Source organism: Parasteatoda tepidariorum, chromosome 6 (assembly GCF_982258835.1).
Source record: "Parasteatoda tepidariorum strain Cologne lab strain chromosome 6, Ptep-v5.0, whole genome shotgun sequence".
Taxonomy (NCBI): Eukaryota; Metazoa; Arthropoda; class Arachnida; order Araneae; family Theridiidae; genus Parasteatoda; species Parasteatoda tepidariorum.
In genome coordinates this window covers 50734520-50755955 of record NC_141760.1, presented here as the reverse complement: position 1 = coordinate 50755955, position 21436 = coordinate 50734520, and the positions used below count along the sequence as shown (strand labels likewise).

The following is a 21436-nucleotide window of genomic DNA, read 5'->3' as shown; positions in this document are numbered from 1 at the left end:
TCCTTCACATCGTAAAAGAAAAAAAATATATAAATAAATAAATAAATAAGGAAACATAACAAAAAATAAAGAATAAAAATAATAATTCCAGATTATTCGATATTTATGTTCAATAATTTTAGATTTTATCTTTCCTCCAAGGCAAGTTCCAGAACCAAGTTTGTCCGTTTGAAGAAGCAAATTTATGTTTTTACAGCTGCTTAAAACTATAATTTCAATCTACATGAATTTGCAATCAGAAAATGATATCTAATAGCATAAATAATTTTTCAATGATAAAAAAAACGACTATAAGAATAGAAATGGTCATATTTTTGTAAATAAACGTATCAATTTTACAAAAGAGAAATTTAACGTAAGAAATAAATTTACAGTTCGTAAAAACTACAAATCGATTTTCTCTTTTTTTTCGTCATTAGTAATCAAAAATATATTTTTCAAAAATTAATTTTTTAAACTACTAATTGCAAAATAAAATAAAAAAATTAGTTGCTTAAAATTGCTTTTGGCTAATCTAATTTTAACAAAACTCAAAAATATAAAACAAGCTGCATTCAATGTCGATAAGTGGTGATGATTCTAAAACAAAAAAAATTTAAATCTTTTCATATTCTCTCTACAAATCCAAACATTTTTGTAAATATGTACTAAATAAATATAGTCAACATCATTAACATTTTATAAGAAGGCTGCTAATGTGCAAAACCTTATTCAGAAAGTTTTATTTAATAATTATTTTAATTGGAGAAATAAGGACTCTAACTAGAAATCTTCAATGCATCTATGTATTTATGTTAATAAGGCTTCAAAATGCAATTATCAGTTTCATAATAAATAAATAAGGAAAAAAAAACAGGTTTTTTTTTTATCCATTTTTTCCCCTTTTTTGTTATATTTTACAGATTTTATTCTGACGCTTATTTCTAAGACTTTTAAAATTATAATTGATAAACCCCAATTTTAAAATCGACATAATTTTTATTATTACTTCCGTACTTTTTGCTGGATAAAATACAATAATAATTAATAAAATCGAAAAAATAAAAAAATCATCATAAATTATCATAATAAATCATAATTGAAAAAAAAAATTTATTTCTAAAAAATATCAAATTTATTACTTTTTTTTAACGAATATTTTAGTGGAATACGACGATAAAATAAAACAAACTATAAAAAAAAAAATTTTAAATTAAAGACATAGCTTCTTCAATACATTTTAAGGCAATTAGCGACTATATCATTTTCAAGACAAACACATCAAAAATTAATTAAATAACTTTTCTACTTCATAATTAAGACCCTTATATTGAAAATAAGTTATTTAATGTGATTGAGTGAACAAAAAATAAAGTTGAAAGAAAATAAGAAGCGATCCAATTTAAAGAATTTTATTCTCGAGAAAAGCTTAAATGGCAAGTTCAGTACTCGTAAGGGCGATTTTTTAGAAGCCACCGCGCCAACCAAAGAACAGGAATTTGCGGCTTTTCCTTACACAAGATAACGAGACCTTTTAGAAGATGTGGGTTTACAGTCTCCGACAGGTACTCCCTGGCACTACCAAGGCTTAATTCAGCCTCAAATTGAGTGTCTGGGAAGAAAAATCGAATTTCTCTACTAGCTGTTCGAACGTTTTTACTACCGAGTACACCATTGCCGAACAAAACGTTAATGCAATTGGCTTGCTCTCGTCCTGTATTAGCTTGACCAATGAGCTCCAACCATCTGGACACGGCGTCGAATCCTGCTATGATCAATACTTCACTATGACCAGTGGTCATCGAATAGATGAAGGCTTTTAGATCTCGTTCCACATCATCATCGTCGAAATTGGCTTTTTCGAGTTCTAAAGTCGAAGGGTCATGCTTTCCTTCTTTACCTCCGCTAATGTAGAAAAAACGCTGAGCTTGGTCTCTTCGCAAAAGGACGATTTTTTTCTTCAAAATGGCCAGGCCGCTGCATTTAATCATCCATTCGATTTCGGAAGTCCTGGAAATCAGTTTTGGGGTGATTATCCCAAGTGTTTTTTCGTAAACAACGTTCATAGTTTTGAACAATTTTCGTCCTATAGAATTCAAAACGGAAGCTATAATAATTGCATAAAAAATAATATTTACGTTAAACTACAGCGCTTCAGTCTACAGTTTTATCTCCAGAAAAAAAGAGAGAAAAGAAAAAAATGTTAACTTAATACAAAAAAAAGACAAATACCGCAAAAAATGGAGAAAGAAAAACGAATTTGGATTTTTAATAAAATTTTCTACATCAATAATGCTTTTTTTCAAAATCCATTAGTTATTTTTTTTAAAAAACAGCAATAACAAAACAATTCGATGCGATTTATATATTGTTCAGGGTTTACGATACTGTTTCCGGTTAGGCAGGTAGGATAGAACAGCGGTTCCCAAATGATGTTCCACGGAACCCTAGGGTTCCGTGTAAGAGTTAAAGGGGTTCCGCCAGCTAGTATTTTTTATAACTAGTGATGAGGTTTGAAACTTCTGATTATAATTAGAACCAACCCATAATTCATAATTTATACAATCCTTTGGTTGCATTTATGAAATTACTTCAAGTAAAATCCCAATGAAATGGAAATGGCATTTTTTAAAGGAAAATAACAATATATTATACAATAATAACAATATTTCTAATAACAATATATTGATCAAATTATGAAGAACAAAAAGTATTTATATAATATTCCATTACTATTCTTTAATATGCTCTCCAAATCAAAATAACTAAATTCATTAACAACAAAAAATAAATTTTCGTAATAACTATTCTTTTAACAGTTCTTTTAAGTTTTGATTTTGAAGGTTCGGTTTATTTTAATCATTATCAGCTTATTTTAATCAGTATAAACACCAGAAACAAATTCATAACTAATCTAGATTTAGCACAAGGAATGCAAATTTAGCTGTTGAATATAAAACCTAATTTAAGATTATTAATGATAAAACGATGAAAAATCTTCATTTCTCTAATTAAATATTTTAAATATAGTCTTTTTATAGGTTATAACGTTAATAATTACTTTAAACTTTATTTATAAAGTTGGAGCTCAGTCGAAAGAAGATTGATAATTTAAGGTTCCGAAGGTGAAAAAAATTGGGAACCGCTGGGATAGGATATAACGAGTGATGCTTTTATACTCCTTTAACCATGTTTTTTAAATTGTCACGTCAAAAACGCTTTGTATAATACTTATATAATTTTGAATAAGTATCATAATTTTGTTTAATATTTATCCAAAAAGAAATAAATAAATAAAAAACAATTTCAAAACCTAGAATACAATAGAGATATCCATAAAAATTATTTACATCATAAAATTACATAGTGTAGTGTTTTTGTTGGTGATAATAACAAATCATCAAAAATTATTAATATTTGTTTTTATTTCATAAGTAAAACATTTTTGTATACAATAAATTTTTTTGAGAAAAAATTTTATTATTATAGAAAGCTTACAAATAAAAAACAATATTTTCTTGTTAACATAACTTTAAAATTATTTTTTTGCTTTAAACGTGGAATATATGCATAAAATATGGTTTACTTTTAACTTTGCTTAGTGTAGCTTTTTTTCAGTTTTATTAAACTATTGATTATAAAAGTATTCATGTAACAAAAGAAATCTGATTCCATGTTGGTTTAATTGGAATTAAAATATTATAAAAAAGTTAAACGCAAATAATGTAATTCCTTTTTCTAAAAATATATATTCTTACTTTTTGCGAAACACTTTTAACAAAAACCGTCTGATGAAGCAAAACTCAGTAAAAAATTAATTGATATATAAAACTATATAAAGATCTTTAAATATAGCACTTTACTGGTGGTGGGAAATATATTTAACTATTAATAATAATTTATGAAAATCGTGAACATTTTTTACATTTTGTAAGCCAACAAATTAGAAAATATTTTCAATTTTTTTCTTCAAAATAGGATATACTTTAATAAACACTTAATTTAAATAATTTAAAGCAAAATGAATCTAAATTAAATAATGCAACTTCATAAAGTAACAATACAAGTAAGTAAAGTAACAATTCAAGTCTAATAAAAGTAGCAATTCAAGTAAGATTTATTTTTATGTGTTTTACAAAATATTTCCAATTAATTTTAATTAAATTTTCAAAATGAAATTTTAAAAATTAATTCTGGTAGTGTTTTTCTACTTAAATTTGTACTATTATCAGTGGCCGCAGTGTCCTACTAAGAATAAAATTTTAGTTGGAGACTTAGGATATTTTTTGCTTATTTTTCGATTACACGATAAATTTTAACTACGACATTTAAACAATATAAATAATGGTATTTAGATCTAAAATTGCTAACGGTGTTATTTTTAAAATAAACTGAAATATAAAAATTAAATATTTTGTTAGCCTTAATATGAATAAGATTTTTTTCGATTTTTAGGCTCAGGATGGGAAATTATAAATTGATATCAGAAGAAGTAGTTTGGCATTTGAAATCATACTCATTTTTTTCGAGGTTGACAAAAATCCTAATTTAAAATATGTATTTATGAAAGTCGTTAACATTTTTGACATTTTGTAACCAAAGTTGGAAAATATATCTTTTTTTTTCAAAATAGGATATACTCCTTAAATAAACACTTAATTTATATAATTTAACGTAAAATGAATCTAAATTAAATAATGCAACATCACAGTGTTGGGATCAATAATTGGCCATTAATCAACCAAAGCTTTGATAATTTAATTTAGAATTAAATTGGATTAATTTAATTTAGATTTAAGTTAGATTAATTTAATTTAGATTCAAATTAGACAAATTTAGGTTTAAATTAGATATTTTTTCACTTACCAATCAACGCTTTGATAAAATGTATTATTAAAACTCAAATCTATTTAAAAATAATACATTTAAACTATTCAATGTTTCAAACCAAAATGGCTAAAATTATTTAAGTTATTATTTATATGATATATATTATTTTTATTTCTATTACTTAATGAACTAGCCACTGAATAAATCAAATCATAGTAATTTTTATTCAAGCTATTAAAATAAATTAAAATAAAACTAAATAGGTATAATTTAAATAGGTTAACTAAACACCTAGAGAGCAAATTATTTGATATGAAGTTAATAGAAAATAATAATTTTAAAGTTTTACGATACTTTTATTCACATTGCTTTGTGTTTCTTTTCTTTTTTTTTTCAATCTATTTTGAACATCAAACAATAATTTACATATTCACTATTTCTCTAGAAAAAACTCACATTATCAATGAAAATCGGACTTGGAAAATCAAAAATAATCACACCCTTCAAAATATAGTACTCATAATATTATGTTGCATAAAAAATATTTTTGACTTAAATTAGCACTATAAAAAAGTAAGCTGATATAAATCAATGATTTTTTTCTGAAAAGATTAAGTTACTTAAATCACGATTTCAATTATTTAATTAATATTCTCATTAATTAATATTTTGAAATTATAACTTTTAATTAACTATCAATTGTGAGAGGGAGAAATAGTAATGGTTATCATATGAGCATTTGATATTAACCGGGAAAGTTTTTATATATCAATATCAATTTTTGTAAGCTTTTTAAATTGATATCAATAACAATTTTTGTAAGTAAATTTTTTAAAAATGATTTTACATTTCATTATTATTTAATATTATTCCATTAAAAATGCTAAATAATTAGTTTATTAATTGCAATCATTTTTAATTTACTGTACTCACAAAACGTTAATTTTCAGTTTAATTTTTTTTTCTTCAATTTTTAAGAAAAATTTTAATTACTAACGTAGTTTCACATGTTAATCATTCAAATTAAAAAATGCAACAAAAACAAATTACCACGTTTAGAAATAGCTAATATTAAATATTAAATTTCTTAATAACAGACTGATACGAAATTAAGTAGTATCTCTAATTGACTATTTCAATAACTAAAACAAATCATTCATAATTCACAGGTCTAAAACTTGGAAAGGAAATTATGTAAACTAAATTATGTAACGAAAAAAAAAGTAAAATTTAAAAACATCAGCATCAAATGTTAGAATTTACTGACACAAGATATTTATTTATTTATTTTTAAATTATTAGTATATGAAGTGATAAATAATTTATTAATTATTTATCTCACAAAACCTTGAATATATTTTGAAAAAGGAAATTTATTTTTCGGAAAAAAGAAAGAAAAAAAAAATCCACTCTCACTCATTACGGTGGAAAATTATAATAACTGAAATATGGAAACACCTGCTACTTTCTTTCATTTGATACGAGAACAGAATAAGTACAAGTACTTGATGAAATAAGTATGAAATAAATTTAATGAATGAAAAATGGAAAATATGAAAATTAAAGTTCATCAAAATAATTATAAAGTTTTCACATAATTTGGAGAATTATTTTTTGTAACTTTATTCGCGAACTTAATAAAATAAAAGAATTAGAAGAAAGAATAAAAGAATAAAAGAATTGTTATTACTTAAATAATTTTAGTGGCCTTTCGTATTTTCTGAAAACAGAAAGAATCTTGAGCTTTATGCCACTTAAAACTTTACTTAACTAATGAAAACCCAAACAAGAGTATAAAGATTTTAGACGAAGCAACAAAATATTTTTTAACAAAAAATGTTTCATTAAGTAAGATTTTTTTTGCTTGTAAATTTTTGAAGAAAAAAAATCACTAAAAGTTTAACCAATGAAAAGATCATTTTAGAAAAAACTTGGGTTAGATAATGGACCCTTTACAAAAAAATATTTTATCTTAAAAAAAATCATTCACAACAGTTCTAATTCTAAAAATGGACCCTTTACAAAATTTTTCTGTTGAAAAACGGAGTCTTTAATTCATAATTAAAACTACAACTTCTTGAAATACGAGGTTTTCTTTTTTTCTGCTTCACAAAAAACAAGACCTTATTTTCACACACTCAAAAAAATAGGACCCTGGGAGAAAGAATTTGATTCTGGGGTAATTTTAGATTCAGGAAATTGTGTGATTTATCACAAATTCGCTAAAACAAAACAATGAAAAAAAAGTCTAAAGAGAACATTAGTTTCTGTTTTTTCCTTTCTTGTTTCTTTGCCCAAAAAACAAAAACCTGAAAAATTAACCTTATTGTACGGAAATTTTAGATTCCAATTTTTTCCCAATTTCACAAAAACGGACCTACCACAAAAATATGCAACAACCCTTACATTGACACAAAATGAAAGAAACTGATGGATATGTTGATCAATAGATTTTAAACAAAAGCTATTAAATGATCAGTAACTAGAAAAAATTCTGTTAAGATTCAAAAAGATGTTTTGCTCCCAAAAGGCTATTTGTTCCCAATTCTTATGAATTTAATAACAAAATCCAGGCTAATAATTAATTTAGACCTCTCTTTGAATTACACAGCAACCACATTAAATTGCACTAAATTATGAAATTTGATCGTTTCTTAAGCTTTAGAAGAAGGAAAAAAAAAAAGGGGGGGGGAAGCAAACTCAGATTAACAGTTAAAAATTTATAAGAAAATTATTTTAGAGGAAAGTTGCACCCAATTTTATGCTCTCGACTTCCATCTTAGCTGAAATATACCTTCAAATTGTGATAAAAAGAACTGTTTACTATGCGTTGTTATTAAAACTACAGAATAATTATTAAGATAAATAAATGATTATCACATTATAAATTCTTAAACAAATGATAAAAAAGATATTGGAATGTTAAATAGTGACATAAAAGAAATGTCAAGACAACAAGAAGAATATACCCATAAGCTTTTTGTACTGTAAAAAGTAGAAAATATTCCAACAAACCTTTTTATTATAAAAGATAGGAAAATATTGCTAGAAACTTTTGTATTGTCAAAGTTTTGTATGGTACAATAATGCAGTTTTGCTGTTCAAATTTTGGGCCAAACTTTAAAACAATAGCCAGGAGTTCGGCTCCTTGAAATAGCTATCTCCTGAGTGTTCAGACATTTAATTCGGAACATAATATTCACAACTTAATATAGGTTTTCAATTTGGGAACTCTACGAACTAGACTTCAGGCCCATGGTCCTGAGCGTCCAAATATGTAAATTGGAATATAATATTTTACTAAGAATTAAATTTTAAAACTCCCAGGACTTGGACCAGGAAGACCTAGGGCAAAAATGTGGTTCCAAGTGATGGTGACAAAAGTTTCAAAACTTGTGAGGTAGAAAAAGTTTTGATCTAAATAATGCTTTATTGTATAATCTATTGGATGGGAAAAAATACATAAAAATAGAGTCTCTATAAAATTTAGAAGTAAAAATTCTTTCAAATTTATGAAATTGTTATGACCCATTTTAAAGTGAAAAGAAAATTATAAACTAAAAAATGCAAGCAAAGTAAATATTTTCCAAAATTGCAAATTAACTGGTTACTGATGCAATTTTAAAATAATTAAGTAGTAAAAAAAAGTGATGCAATCTTGAAAACTAAATGCAATTTTAATTTTTATAGATTATTTACTACAAAAGTAGCAGATTCAAAATTGGATCATTTTAAAACTATGTTAGCAAACATAATTAGTATATAAGTAATGTCGCTAAAAGTTATTTAATAAGTAGTTTTTGGTTTCCAAGACATAAAAAATAAAAATATACCTTTAAAAACTTAAATAAATGCGCTTACATAAATGCAAATTCTGTTATCTAACAAGAATTTTATTCAAAAACATTTTACCCATAAACTTTACGTATAACATACAGTATTTAAATACATAGATTAAGAGATAAAAAATTGATTAAATTTTAAAATGAATGTTAAATATGATAAATTAAACGTATTGATTTGGTAAAGTAATTAATATTTACACTTTTTCTCGATGTTTCAGGCTTTAATTTAAAGTGTTGGTTATCCATGAGATTTTATTGTTTTTTAACAGCAGTGATAACATGTGTCAGTCAGAAATTCATTTAATGGTAAGTTGATGAGATTTAATTGACCTGTTTCTCAGTTGATATTTAATATTTATTTGTCAAACTAATTAAATAGGTTAATTTCAATTAATTAATACTTTTTCTGCTAAATCTATTAAGTATTAAAATAGTTTTTGAATGAATCTAATAAATATTAAGATGGATTTTAGCATAGTAAGAAAATGGTTCATTTCTTAATTATAATTTAATATTTATAAGTCCTACCATTAACTAAAAATAAACATTGTTACAAGTGTACTTTTTAAGTATAAAATTTAATCCATTTCGATTTTACTTTTTTAAGAGTAACATTAGATTAAACAGTCAATTTTACGATGAGGTAAAAAAAAAACTTCAAAAAAAATTATTAAATAATTCCACGTTCACCATTCAGAATAAAGATAAACCTTTAAAAAAAAAATTTAAAAATAAAAATAAAAAATACAAGATCCGTTGAAAATCATTCTTAGCTTCATTTTTTTTTTTTTTTTTTCAAATTTATAAAAATTGCTTACACCAGTCCCCTCTGTCTTTCAGGTAAATTTCCAAGTATCTCACTACTGAAATTTGTAAAATTAAACAAAATCATAATTGCTTTTGATTTAAATGCTTTTTGATGTATACGCATGCTATAAGTATAACTTTTTATCGAAAGCTAATCTTTATGCTTCAAAAAGCTTTAATCCAATTATACAACAATTCACAGATGTTATCGCTGATAACATACAGAGGTATATTCAATGAAATATTCAAGGAAAACATTAAAAACAATAGAGAAATCTCAAACGAAAAAATTACTTAATACTTATAAAATCTTGAATTGGCATAAACAGAAACGCAGGAAAAAGAAAGAATATAAAACCTGTGCTTTTTTTGATAAATGCATTATTACCCTCTACTTATTGCCAGACAGCAGTATAATAATTATTTAAAAAGGGGTTAGCTAAGCTATACTAAGATAATATATTTTACTTCAAAGCAAATAAATAAAATAGTTTTCATTTATCTATCATATTATCATTTATCTCTAATTTTTAATTGTTTTAAACGAATTCAAATATCATCAGTGCTTAATTTTTAAAGATATTCCACTATATATATATATATATATATATATATATATATATACATATATATATATATATATATATATATATATATATATATATATATATATATATATATATATATATATATATATATATATATATATATATATATATAGTATATATATATATATATAATATATATATATATATAATATATATATATATATATATATATATATAGTATATATATATATATATATAACAATATATATATATATATATAGTATATATATATATATATATATATAACAATATATATATTATATATAACATGTTATATATAACAATATATGTATATATACACCCTTGTGCAAATTAATTGAAACAAACTTTTTTTTTCGTGTTTTTTTTTTTTAAAGAAGATGTTTTGAGGTTGTTTCGGTTACAATGGGGTTGGACCTTTGCAGCCTATTGACGGTATGATGCGTTCTGAGCAGTACATTACTATTCTGGGTAAAAAAGTTGTTCCAGAGTTGAAGAAACGATACCCTGATGGAACAGGGATTTTTCAACAGGATTTAGCTCCTTGCCATGCGTCCAAAATTGTCAAGAAATTCATGTCTGAGAATCAAATTGAGACATTGGAATGGCCAGGGAACTCTCCGGATAACAACCCAATTGAGAATCTCTGGGCCATATGCAAGAATCGCCTATTAAATATGGACTGTACAACTATGGAGAAGCTAATCACGGCGTTAATTCATGTGTGGTACAAGGACACAAATGTTATAAATGACTGTAAAAAATTAGTGGAATCCATGCCGAATCGTGTCCAAATGTTAATAAAGTGTCGTGGAGATCATATTATGTACTAAAAATTTTTGAGTTTGTATAAATTTAAATAAAATAGCATTTTCTCTTAGTTTTCTGAATTTATTGAGTTTGTTTCAATTAATTTGCACAAGGGTGTATATATATATATATATATATATATATATATATATATATATATATATATATATATATATATATATATATATATATATATATATATATATATATATATATATATATATATATATATATATATACATATATATATATATATATATATATTCACAGAAACAGAACCTTTCACATAGTACTGAAACTAGTAGAATTTTCACAAAAAAAGTAGAATAACCTCTACATACTTTCCAAGAGAATTAAAATTCGGTTTTGGTTATTATAAAGAAAGAATTCGTAGAGTATATTAAGAAAAAAGTTAACTTTAATTATATATCTACCATTATGTTTTGAACTGGTGACGAATGGATGGAAAAAAAACTAATATTACAATAGGTCATAACAGTATTTCTCAAATTTAACTGGTAAACAAAGCTCAACATTAAGATAGCCTTAAATTTAGAGTAAGTTGAATTTTTGGAGGTTCAGAAACCCAACTTATCAAAGATAGAAAAAAAAACTCAGATTATGATAATAAAAAAACTTGTAGTGTGTTTTTAATTATACAAGACACTTATACATTTACGTAACAAAGTGTAAAATTCATACGTGGTATTAGTTATCTAATCTTTGATATTTCAAGAAATATATCACGAAAAAATTAGTAATAACAAGTAATATCAAAAAAATTAAAGTCAAATTCTACTTGGGTCAACAAAGTTATTTTAGTAATTTTTATTAAATAATTACAATTAATATAAATATGTATATACATATTGCAAAATCACAACATTAAGTGGCAAAATAGAGAGCGAATTTCCTTGCAATTTTGTGCTGTCTATATAAAACTAAAATTAATTAATTAAATTTAAATAATGAATTAATTTTTGAAAAAACTGTATTAACATCAAGTGTTATCCACTGGAAGTTTAAAAAAATATATTTTAACATAAGTGGATGAATAAAAAGTATTTTATTAACAATTGAAAATTTGAACAAGATATGTAAATATATATATAGGGAGAGTGAGAATTAATATTAGGAATTGAAATAAAATATGTATCATTGTATTGAATATATGTCAGAAATATTATCTTTAATTAAATCTATCATGCAGAAATATTTAAAGTTAATAATTAATGAAATTCTCTTTAAATCCATTTAGTTAATAAGCCTAACTTAAATTAGCATAGAGATAGACATTATTTTAAAAACTCATAAGAAATCACCACTTACACCTGTTTGTTTAAAAATCTCAAAAATTAATAAGATGAAAGGTAGAATTAGTAAATAAATACTTCATAGTTTTCAAAAAATCCCAATTAAATTTTTATAGACAGTAAAAAATTTATTCTAACTTTATTTTTTAGAAATTTTAATTTGAAACGATTGCTTAAATCTATTGTTTTTTTTAAATAATAAAATTTTTGAATTATTAATTTAAAATATTTTGTGTTAAAATAATAAAACCACATTTAAATACATTTAATTATACAATCTAACAGTAAAATTGTGAGTAAAAAGAGTGTCTATCAACCACATTCTGTGTTTCAACTAATGTTATTAAAATACAGAAAGAAAGATATGTTTTTTTGGAAATACTACAAGTTAAAAAATTACTTTGTTAAAAAAAATTGTTCTACATTTAGAGTAAAACATATTTTAGTTAGTTACTGAGCCTAACTTGCTATTATAACAAAATATTAATATGATTCTAAACATTCAATAAATTTACTAATTACTCCTGTTTCATATACTCCATATTATTAAAATGAATTGCAAGACTTAATAAACAAACACTAATTAGCTTCCAAGAAATCTTGGTAAAATAGTTAATATTTATGGGCACCAATATTTTCCAAAATTTAGTTTTTAGAAGTTTTTAGTTTAATTTTTAGTTAATTGAAAACAATTGCTTGAGTTTCAACTTTTAAATAGTTTGAATTATTCATTTAAGGTATTTTGGTTTTTAAAATGCTAAGAAAAATTAAGAAAAAAAGTAAATAAGCTTACTTGATTATAAATTATTCTTTAAAATATTTATAATGAAATTAATATTTAAAATAAGTGAGTGGCATTACATTTAAACTCATATTTTAAAGTTCAAAAAATGTCACTAGAAGTTTTGAAACAAAAAATTACTTCTTTTCGAAAATATATCAGAAATATTAACTTTCAGCAAATTAATCATTTAATGTGAAACTATTACAAGTTAATTACTCAACATTATAAAATTGCTTTAAATGTATATCTGAATGGATTTTATGAAATTAACAACTATAAGTCATAATAAAATAGAAAAACAAACATGATTTTAAAAATTCAGCAAAAATTACCTACCAATTACACCTGTTTCTTATTTAAACAATATTTCTAAAATGAGGGCAAGAATTAGTAAACAAACGTATTGTAGCTTTCAAAAATGTGTGTATAGCTTAAAAATTTTTTAAAACATACTAGACAAAAAAACTTTTAATTTTTTTTAGAAAGATGTGTTTAAAATACGATTTTAGAAACATTAATTTTAAATGATATGGTGGTTATATTGCAAAAATCAAGGAAACATACAAAAAGACTTGATTAACATTTGTTTTTTAAATTAGCTCTAAACTTAAAGTTAATAAAAAATTTATGAATTTATTAATTATAACTTATCAATACAAAATTAAATGGGATGGTAACATTAATAAAACGAGAGACAAAATTTATTTTATGCTAACAAACATTTCTTAACATTTAATACAATATCAAGCAAAACTTAAACACTTTAAATTTCTAAATCTCTTAAAATGACTGATTTTAAAAAAATAGCTTTGTGCAGAAATATATTGTCAATCTGGGGTTGTTGTTTTTTGTTTTGTTTACATATATTTTTTATATTCGTTGTTACATGGGCGACCACATTATGATTGTCAATAAATTATTGACCTCATAATTTATTTCATACAAAACTAATTTGTGGAAATTTAGGAGCTATATTATGGATGTTGTTTTTTATATTTTAAATAAGTCAAACTCACCAGCAATTGACAATATAAAAACAAACAGCCGTTATGTTACTGAGAAAATAGAACAAGCCGGAAAGATCGCGCGCACACGGGGAAAACACGAGGTTGAATACCGGTGTTTCAGCCGTCACAAAAAGAGGTAACCGTGCACTGTTTAATTCTACACGAGCAAGTGTATTTCTTAATCGATGTATTTTTAGATTTTCACAGCATATTTACATATTTATTTAAATTGAATACTAATCTGAGTATTTGGTGAATTAGTGCGACTTCATGCGTCACATGTTTTGCGTATAGCTCACACGTAAATTAATACCCATACACTGAAAAACGTGACTTCGTATATTTCTTTAATTTAAAATTGATAAAGGAAAACGATTTTTTTAAAAAGTAATTTCAAAGAATATTTTTCTTTAAGTTTGAAAAATCACTAAACTATTTAAATAAGCATATATCCAGGTCACTTTAGATATTACTTATTTTTTATATTAATTAATTAGGTTGATTAATCCTCTAAAACTCAAAAACATTTCTTATTAAAATTCAACTTATTATTAATTAACGATAAACGAACACAAAAATTGAAAATGAATCCAGAAAAAAAATTAGAACACCTTCCAGTTGTCAATAATTCTTTGAAATGAATTAAGTGAAAGTTAAAAAAAAAATAGTTAACTTCGTGATTTTTCATAACTCACCGTAACGGCTCATTGCTAAGCCTAGCTGCGGCACTTCGATCACGATTGGCGACGGCGCCAAAGCGGCGATACCAACCACCGAATGCCGGTAGCCGGGCAGGCAAATCAGGGAAGAAATTAAGTATCCGTAATACACTTAATCTTGAATAGTAAAATCCACAAGTAAAATTATCCATGCCGGTTCTTTTCGATGAAAAGTCGAATATGAGATGCACGCACAGAAAGCCCATATTAAGGAACACACACAACACAACCTGTGGAGTTACCGCACTTCGCTTTGGCGTAGAGGTTTTAAGCCTAATTTGTTTGTTGCTGTAGTAGACGATGAACTGAGCGCTTGAGCGGGGATGTAAAATAGCAACGACGCGCTTTGGCGCTGCGATCGTCGCGTTTGTCCCCGTAATATGTAAAGGGAAGAGCATAAAAAATGCCTTCTTGTGCCCCGCGGGTTTACCAAAGCAGCCAGGCTATTACAGAAAAAATTATGTTTCACACCCTCAACTTCCACAGTAATCTTTCTATTCTATTTTATTGGTTAGTGGGGAAAAAAATATTACCTATATGAACGGGATCATAAAAAATAGATGTCGGAAGATGTTCTAAATGTTATGAAATATAGTGCTTGCATAGGAAGACATTGATTTAAATATATTTTGTGGCATGCTTATTACGCGTATAGTATTTTTTAAATGCAAATAAAATCACTATTTGTTTTAATTAATCATTACTTTATTTCATTGCTTAGGGCTAAAAAAATTTATCTATATAAACGAGATCACAAAATATAGGGGTTGGAAGATGTTCTGTATGTTATGAAATATAGCGTTTGCATAGGTAGACATTCATTGAGATAGATTTTGTGGCATGTTTATTAAGCGTATGGAATTTTTTTAAATGCAAATAAAATCACTATTTGCTTTAATTAATCATTATTTTAATTTATTTTATTTCATTGCTTAGGGTTAAAAATATTATCTATATAAACGAGATCACAAAAAATAGGTGTTGGAAGATGTTCTGAATATTATGAAATATAGCGTTTGCATAGATAGACATTCATTGAGATAGATTTTGTGGCATGTTTATTACGAGTATGGAATTTTTTAAATTCAAATAAAATCACTATTTGTTTTAATTGATCATTATTTTAATTTATTTAATTCCATTGCTTAGGGTTAAAAAATATTATTCATATAAACGAGATCACAAAAAATAGGGGTTGGAAGATGTTCTAAAATATAGCGTTTGCTTCATTGAGATAGATTTTGTGGCATGTTTATTACGTCCATAGAATTTTTAAAATGCAAATAAAATCACTATTTGTTTTAATTAATTATTATTTCAATTTATTTTATTCCATTGCTTAGGGTTAAAAAATATTATCCATACAAACGAGATCACAAAAAATAGGGGTTGGAAGATGTTCTGAATGTTATGAAATATAGCGTTTGCATACGGTGATAGAACTGTTGTTACATATGGCTTTATTGGAAATATTAATCCATATACAATGTTCAACGGTGATAGAACTATTTTTAATTGAAATAGATTTTGTGGCATGGTTATAATACGTATCGATTTTTTTTAAATATATTGAAAAATGAAAATTTTTTATGAATTATAAAACATTCCTTATTTTCTAATTGGGTTTATTTGTAAAATTTCTAAATTAATAAAAATTACAAAAGAGTATATAGTTATTAATCAGATTTGTGTTTTAAAAATTAATGTGAAATAGAATCACTTATTCACCTATAAGATTTTACGATTAGAAAAAATAATTGCATGATAATGTATAAAACATAATCACATGGAAAGTTAGGACATAACCTTAAGTTCGTTTCTTTTCTTAGCTTTTATGTTTTTATGATTAGTGTTATTGATTTGGTTTTTATGCTGTCAGAAATTATTTGATATGCATGATATGGCACTTTTTTGTCATTTCACAGATTTGTATTTATTACCAAATAAGATTATTAAAAGAATTACATAAGGTATTTTTTGGAAAGTTATAAACAGATTTTGTTAAGTAGGCTTAGTTTCCTGTTGGTCCGGACAAAAAAAATTAACTTAATATTAAACTTTAAATAAAATTGTAAAATAAATTTGTAAACGAAAAGTTTTTTAAATAAAGACGAATTAAGAAAAAAGATTTTGATTTACGCCATCATAATGTACTAAATAGTTTATATTACCATATATAAAAATTAAGGTTCATATTTTTAACCTAAAATTTATTTTAAAAAATAAATTAACAAATGTATTATTTTAAAACAAGCACTCATGTAAATTAAATAAAAATATTTTTATTTAAACATTCAGTGTTTTCTTTTTTTTTAAACATGTATTTTCACAGCATGTACTGAAACATCTTTCATATTCAATATATTCTAGAATAAAAAGAATTGAGTGCAATTTTTTTAAAATTTCATTTAAAAAATTGCGAAATTGTAAAAAAAAAAATTGCGAAGGTTCGAGAAATTTTCCGATGTTTAACATCCTTAAAATGAATAGTAAAATAATATCGTAATTTTAAATGAATTATAACTCATCGAAATTCCTATAATTTATACTATTTTAGTATGCATTTATTTTTAAAAAAATTGCATTCTTAATATTTCATTTAGCGAGTCATATAATTAAGCCACAAAAACTTCAAAGAACGCTTATTAAAATATTTTTGTCTCTCTGTTGAAATGTTTTGTTTGGTTTTATCATATTGTAATTTACGACTTAAAATTTTATTGAACGCATATATATTTAGAATAATACATGAAAAACATTTTGAAATACTTGAGTTAGTAAACTGAACAATTCAACGTCTTAAAAAATAAACATATCGCTATTAAAACTTCACGAGTATTCTTGAATTTAATATTTTCTTTTTTTAAAAAAAATTTCATTTAAATAGGTCACCGGGTAAAATCTCTGGGAATAAGGGGATGATTTTAAAGTAGGACAAGAGTTTCTCTCGCTTCTTACGAATCAGGTAGAAAAAGGGGTAAAATAAAAGGGTTGAACTTTCTTCGGGGGAATGGGGGGTTGAAAGAATCTTAGAAGAATATCGTGACGATTGAATAGTGTGAGAAATATTTTTTGAACGATACTCGGCCTTGATTAAATAGGGCATCCACTTTGCTGGGAAATATTTGTGATATAGAACCGTTATAACTTGTAACGAAATATTTTATTACTCCCCTTCCCCCCAAACCACAACTATATGCTAGGCCTACATTTCAATAATACGCAAAACTTTGTATTTTTTTATGTAGTTTTACACCTGATTCCTTATAAAACTAGAGCAGTGAAAAAAAAAGCAGAATGAAACAAAAATGATTTTTCAAATAAACGTTATATTTAACAAATAATTAAAAAGAAAAATATCTGCAAAGCTATTGCTAAAAAAATTGTTAGAAAAAACTGATTATTTAGGTTATTTTATTGCTATTGCATAACAGAAAAAGAACGTTTTAAGCATACAGGAAGAAAAAAACAGGAAAAAAAGATATTTTTCTTTTTAATTATATTTAACAAATAATTAAAAAGAAAAATATCTGCAAAGCTACTGCTAAAGCAATTGTTAAAAAAAAACTGATTATTTAGGTTATTTTATTGCTATTGCATAACAGAAAAATAACGTTTTAAGATACAGAAAAAAAACAAGAAAAAAAGATATTTTTCTTTTTAATTATATTTAACAAATAATTAAAAAGAAAAATATCTGCAAAGCTATTGCTAAAAAAAATTGTTAGAAAAAACTGATTATTTAGGTTATTTTATTGCTATTGCATAACAGAAAGAGAACGTTTTAAGCATACAGGGAAAAAAAACGAAAACAAAAGATATTTTTTTTTTAAATTATATTTAACAAATAATTAAAAAGAAAAATATCTGCAAAGCTATTGCTAAAAAAATTGTTTAAAAAAACTGATTATTTAGGATATTTTATTGCTATTGCTTAACAGAAAAAGAACGTTTTAAGCATACGCAAAAAAAAAAAAAAAAAAGAAGAAGAAAGAAAAAAAAGAAAGAAAGACAGAGTGTAACGAAGAAAGTCTGGTATTATAAACGAGTAGTACCACTAATGAAATGACAAGGCTGATCGTATTTGCTTATAAAACCATAATGGCTGAATGAACTCTAAACTTCATCGTTTGTGCCTTCTCATTGTTTTATATTTTATATCGAAAACATTAGTTGAAATTGTTTGAAACTTAAAATTCATATAAATTCTTATTCTACAGGGTCATAATATTTGGGGGAAAATTTCAATTATTACAAAATCGTTGTTTGACAATTCTAATGATAGTTTCATCATTTATGAATTATTAATCAACAAAGTCATAATATTTTTGAAAAATTTCAACTATCATAAAATGATGATTTGACGATCCTTGTGACAGTTTAATTTTTCCATTCTGTTTTAGCTATAAAACATTAAAAAAAAATTCAATTGCGAAATAGATCAACGACAGTTACAAATTCAATACAAGGATAGTATTTAAATCAGTAACCGTATTCAAAAATTTAATACTCTGATAGATTTGAAATTTTATTCATACATATGTATTCATACTTAAATATGAAAAATTGAGAAAGTAAAAAGCAATTACAAATGTTACCTCTTAATATAATTATGAATTTATTATTATAAAGAAATTATTTAGTACTTGCATTAAAAAATATACACATTCGACTTTCGACCTAAATAAATATTAATATTACAAAAAGGTGCTCTTATTGAGGAACCCTTATTTTTCCTAGGGTGCGTAACACGAACCTATTATTTAAAAAATTATTCGAACATAATGGCTCATAATTTATTTGTCGAATGATTTTATAAATATTCAAATAGAGTATATCTTTGGAAAAACAATATTAAAGTAATAAACAAATTGAAATTATGGTAAACATTAGTTAGTTTCACATTGGAAATAGTTTTACATTAAAAAAATACCACTAAACAGTAGAATAGAGAAATTCGTAGTAAAATTTCGTAATATTAGCCCCACAGCAATCATTTTAAGAAAAATATGATAGAACACTGAAAAAAAAAGTATGGTCTAAACTACCAGAATATTGTATAATTTGGGAACATGGGAATATCAAAAAGCACGGTAATTTTTACCGAAGAGATTTGGTCATGACATTTCTTTTTGCCAAAAATGTCATTACCATACTGTACGATAATTTTACTTGATGCCTTATTCAAAAGAATGTAAACTATTAAAAGGTTTATTATTATTATTATTATTATTATTATTATTATTATTATTATCACGAATAGCGTGTGTTTGGTTTGGTTGGAGAAAAAAAAGTCGAGAACTTCCCAAGAAAGGCTCATATATACATTACAAAGCTGAAACTTGTGAGTTAAGAATTAACATCATACTAAAATAAGAATAACAAGAATCGTGGATTGGTTAAGAAAGTTCAGATTACTAAAGCATACAGATTTTAAGTTAAGCTGACCAGCCAATCAAATGACCCTTTGAAAAAGATTCAGTGCAGTCATTCGCAGAATGCACATGAATAGTGTAAGATGCTTGAAAAGACTTCTAAAGAAAACTAGTTAACTAGTCAAGCCAATAGCAACCCATTCTTCAGTTTATAGCCTTAGCTAATCAGATTCTGTTTTGCTTGAGAAATTTCTATAGGAATTAAAATTGTTATATGAGCATGATATTATTATAATTTTTTTTATCCAATTATCAGATGTAGCGTAATTAATTGTTTGTTGAAAAAAGAGCGCCTTTAGCATTTGTATCACTGTATCTGATACATCAGTTATAATCGTTAATTAGAATTTTTTAATAATCAGAATTATGATGCATAAATCATACGTTTGGCGATATTGTAATAAAACTTCTTTTTCTCATTTATTAAATGCAGCAGATTAATTATTAATTTTTATGAACAGAATATTCAATTATAATTTAGTATTCTTCACAGATAGCTATTTTTTTAAAACGATTTTTAGCGTTTTAATAATATTATTGACAAAAAATGCATATTACGAAAAATCAGGTACTTCTGGCATTATGATTGTTTATAATCAAAATTTCAATTAACCTTGCCTATGCAAATCAAATGCTGAGATAGGATTGTAATAAAATAATTTTCTTGCAGTTATTTTTACATTTTGGCTAAATAATTATTTTGTTATGGAGATTTGGAGAAATGCTTTAATAACAATGTTTTAATAACGCTGTGGAGTAAGGTACCTAGCAACGCCTTAAGAATTTGAATCACACAGCTAAATATATTTCTAAAAATCAGTCTGTCAATTATGCACCTAGACCAATTTATGTACTAATTTATTTTCATATATTTATGGAAATAAATTAAAACTAAATTCTAATTAGATTATTATGTTTAGATTAGTATGTTTACTTACATAATTGCTTTGCATTGTTTCAAAAATAATAATAAACTTGTTTTAGTACATTCTCTCCCTTGGCTTACAGCTATGAAAAAAACTATATGAATACTATTATGAAAAAAAAATAAAAAATACTGATTTAAAACTTTCAAAATTTACATAGACCGTAAATAAGCCTAGGAATTGAATGTATTATTCAACCATCGTCTTAATTGTAAAAAATACAACAGGATTATAACAGCATTTTTTTTTCTTCTTTTAATCAGAAGTATTTTTTTCTTATTTCAATTGTTGTTCACTTTAAAAAAAATTTTAGACATAAAAATACGGAGACAGAGGCTATAAATAAATTGATCGAGTCATTTTAGATTCGAAGTCTTTGTCAGTGCCTACATTA

General features: G+C 24.6%; 1 protein-coding gene and 1 long non-coding RNA gene across 4 annotated transcripts in view; both read right to left on the bottom strand.

Annotated features, from left to right (window-relative positions):
* Positions 1 to 21436, bottom strand: part of LOC107436716 (uncharacterized) — a 441993-nt gene that overhangs the window by 243727 nt on the left and 176830 nt on the right. Inside the window, exon 1 of one of the 3 annotated variants that reach the window (XR_015434628.1) lies at positions 14658 to 15117. The exons of the other annotated variants lie outside the window; for them this stretch is intronic. This is a non-coding gene — a long non-coding RNA (uncharacterized LOC107436716). Of the gene's footprint in view, positions 1 to 14657; positions 15118 to 21436 lie in introns of those variants that run through there. 3 annotated transcript variants of the gene reach the window in all.
* Positions 884 to 3542, bottom strand: LOC107436712 (nucleoside diphosphate kinase 5). The gene has a single exon (XM_087165834.1). It carries the CDS (start codon positions 2043 to 2045, stop codon positions 1422 to 1424), a length of 624 nt encoding a protein of 207 aa, XP_087021960.1. The 5' UTR covers positions 2046 to 3542; the 3' UTR covers positions 884 to 1421.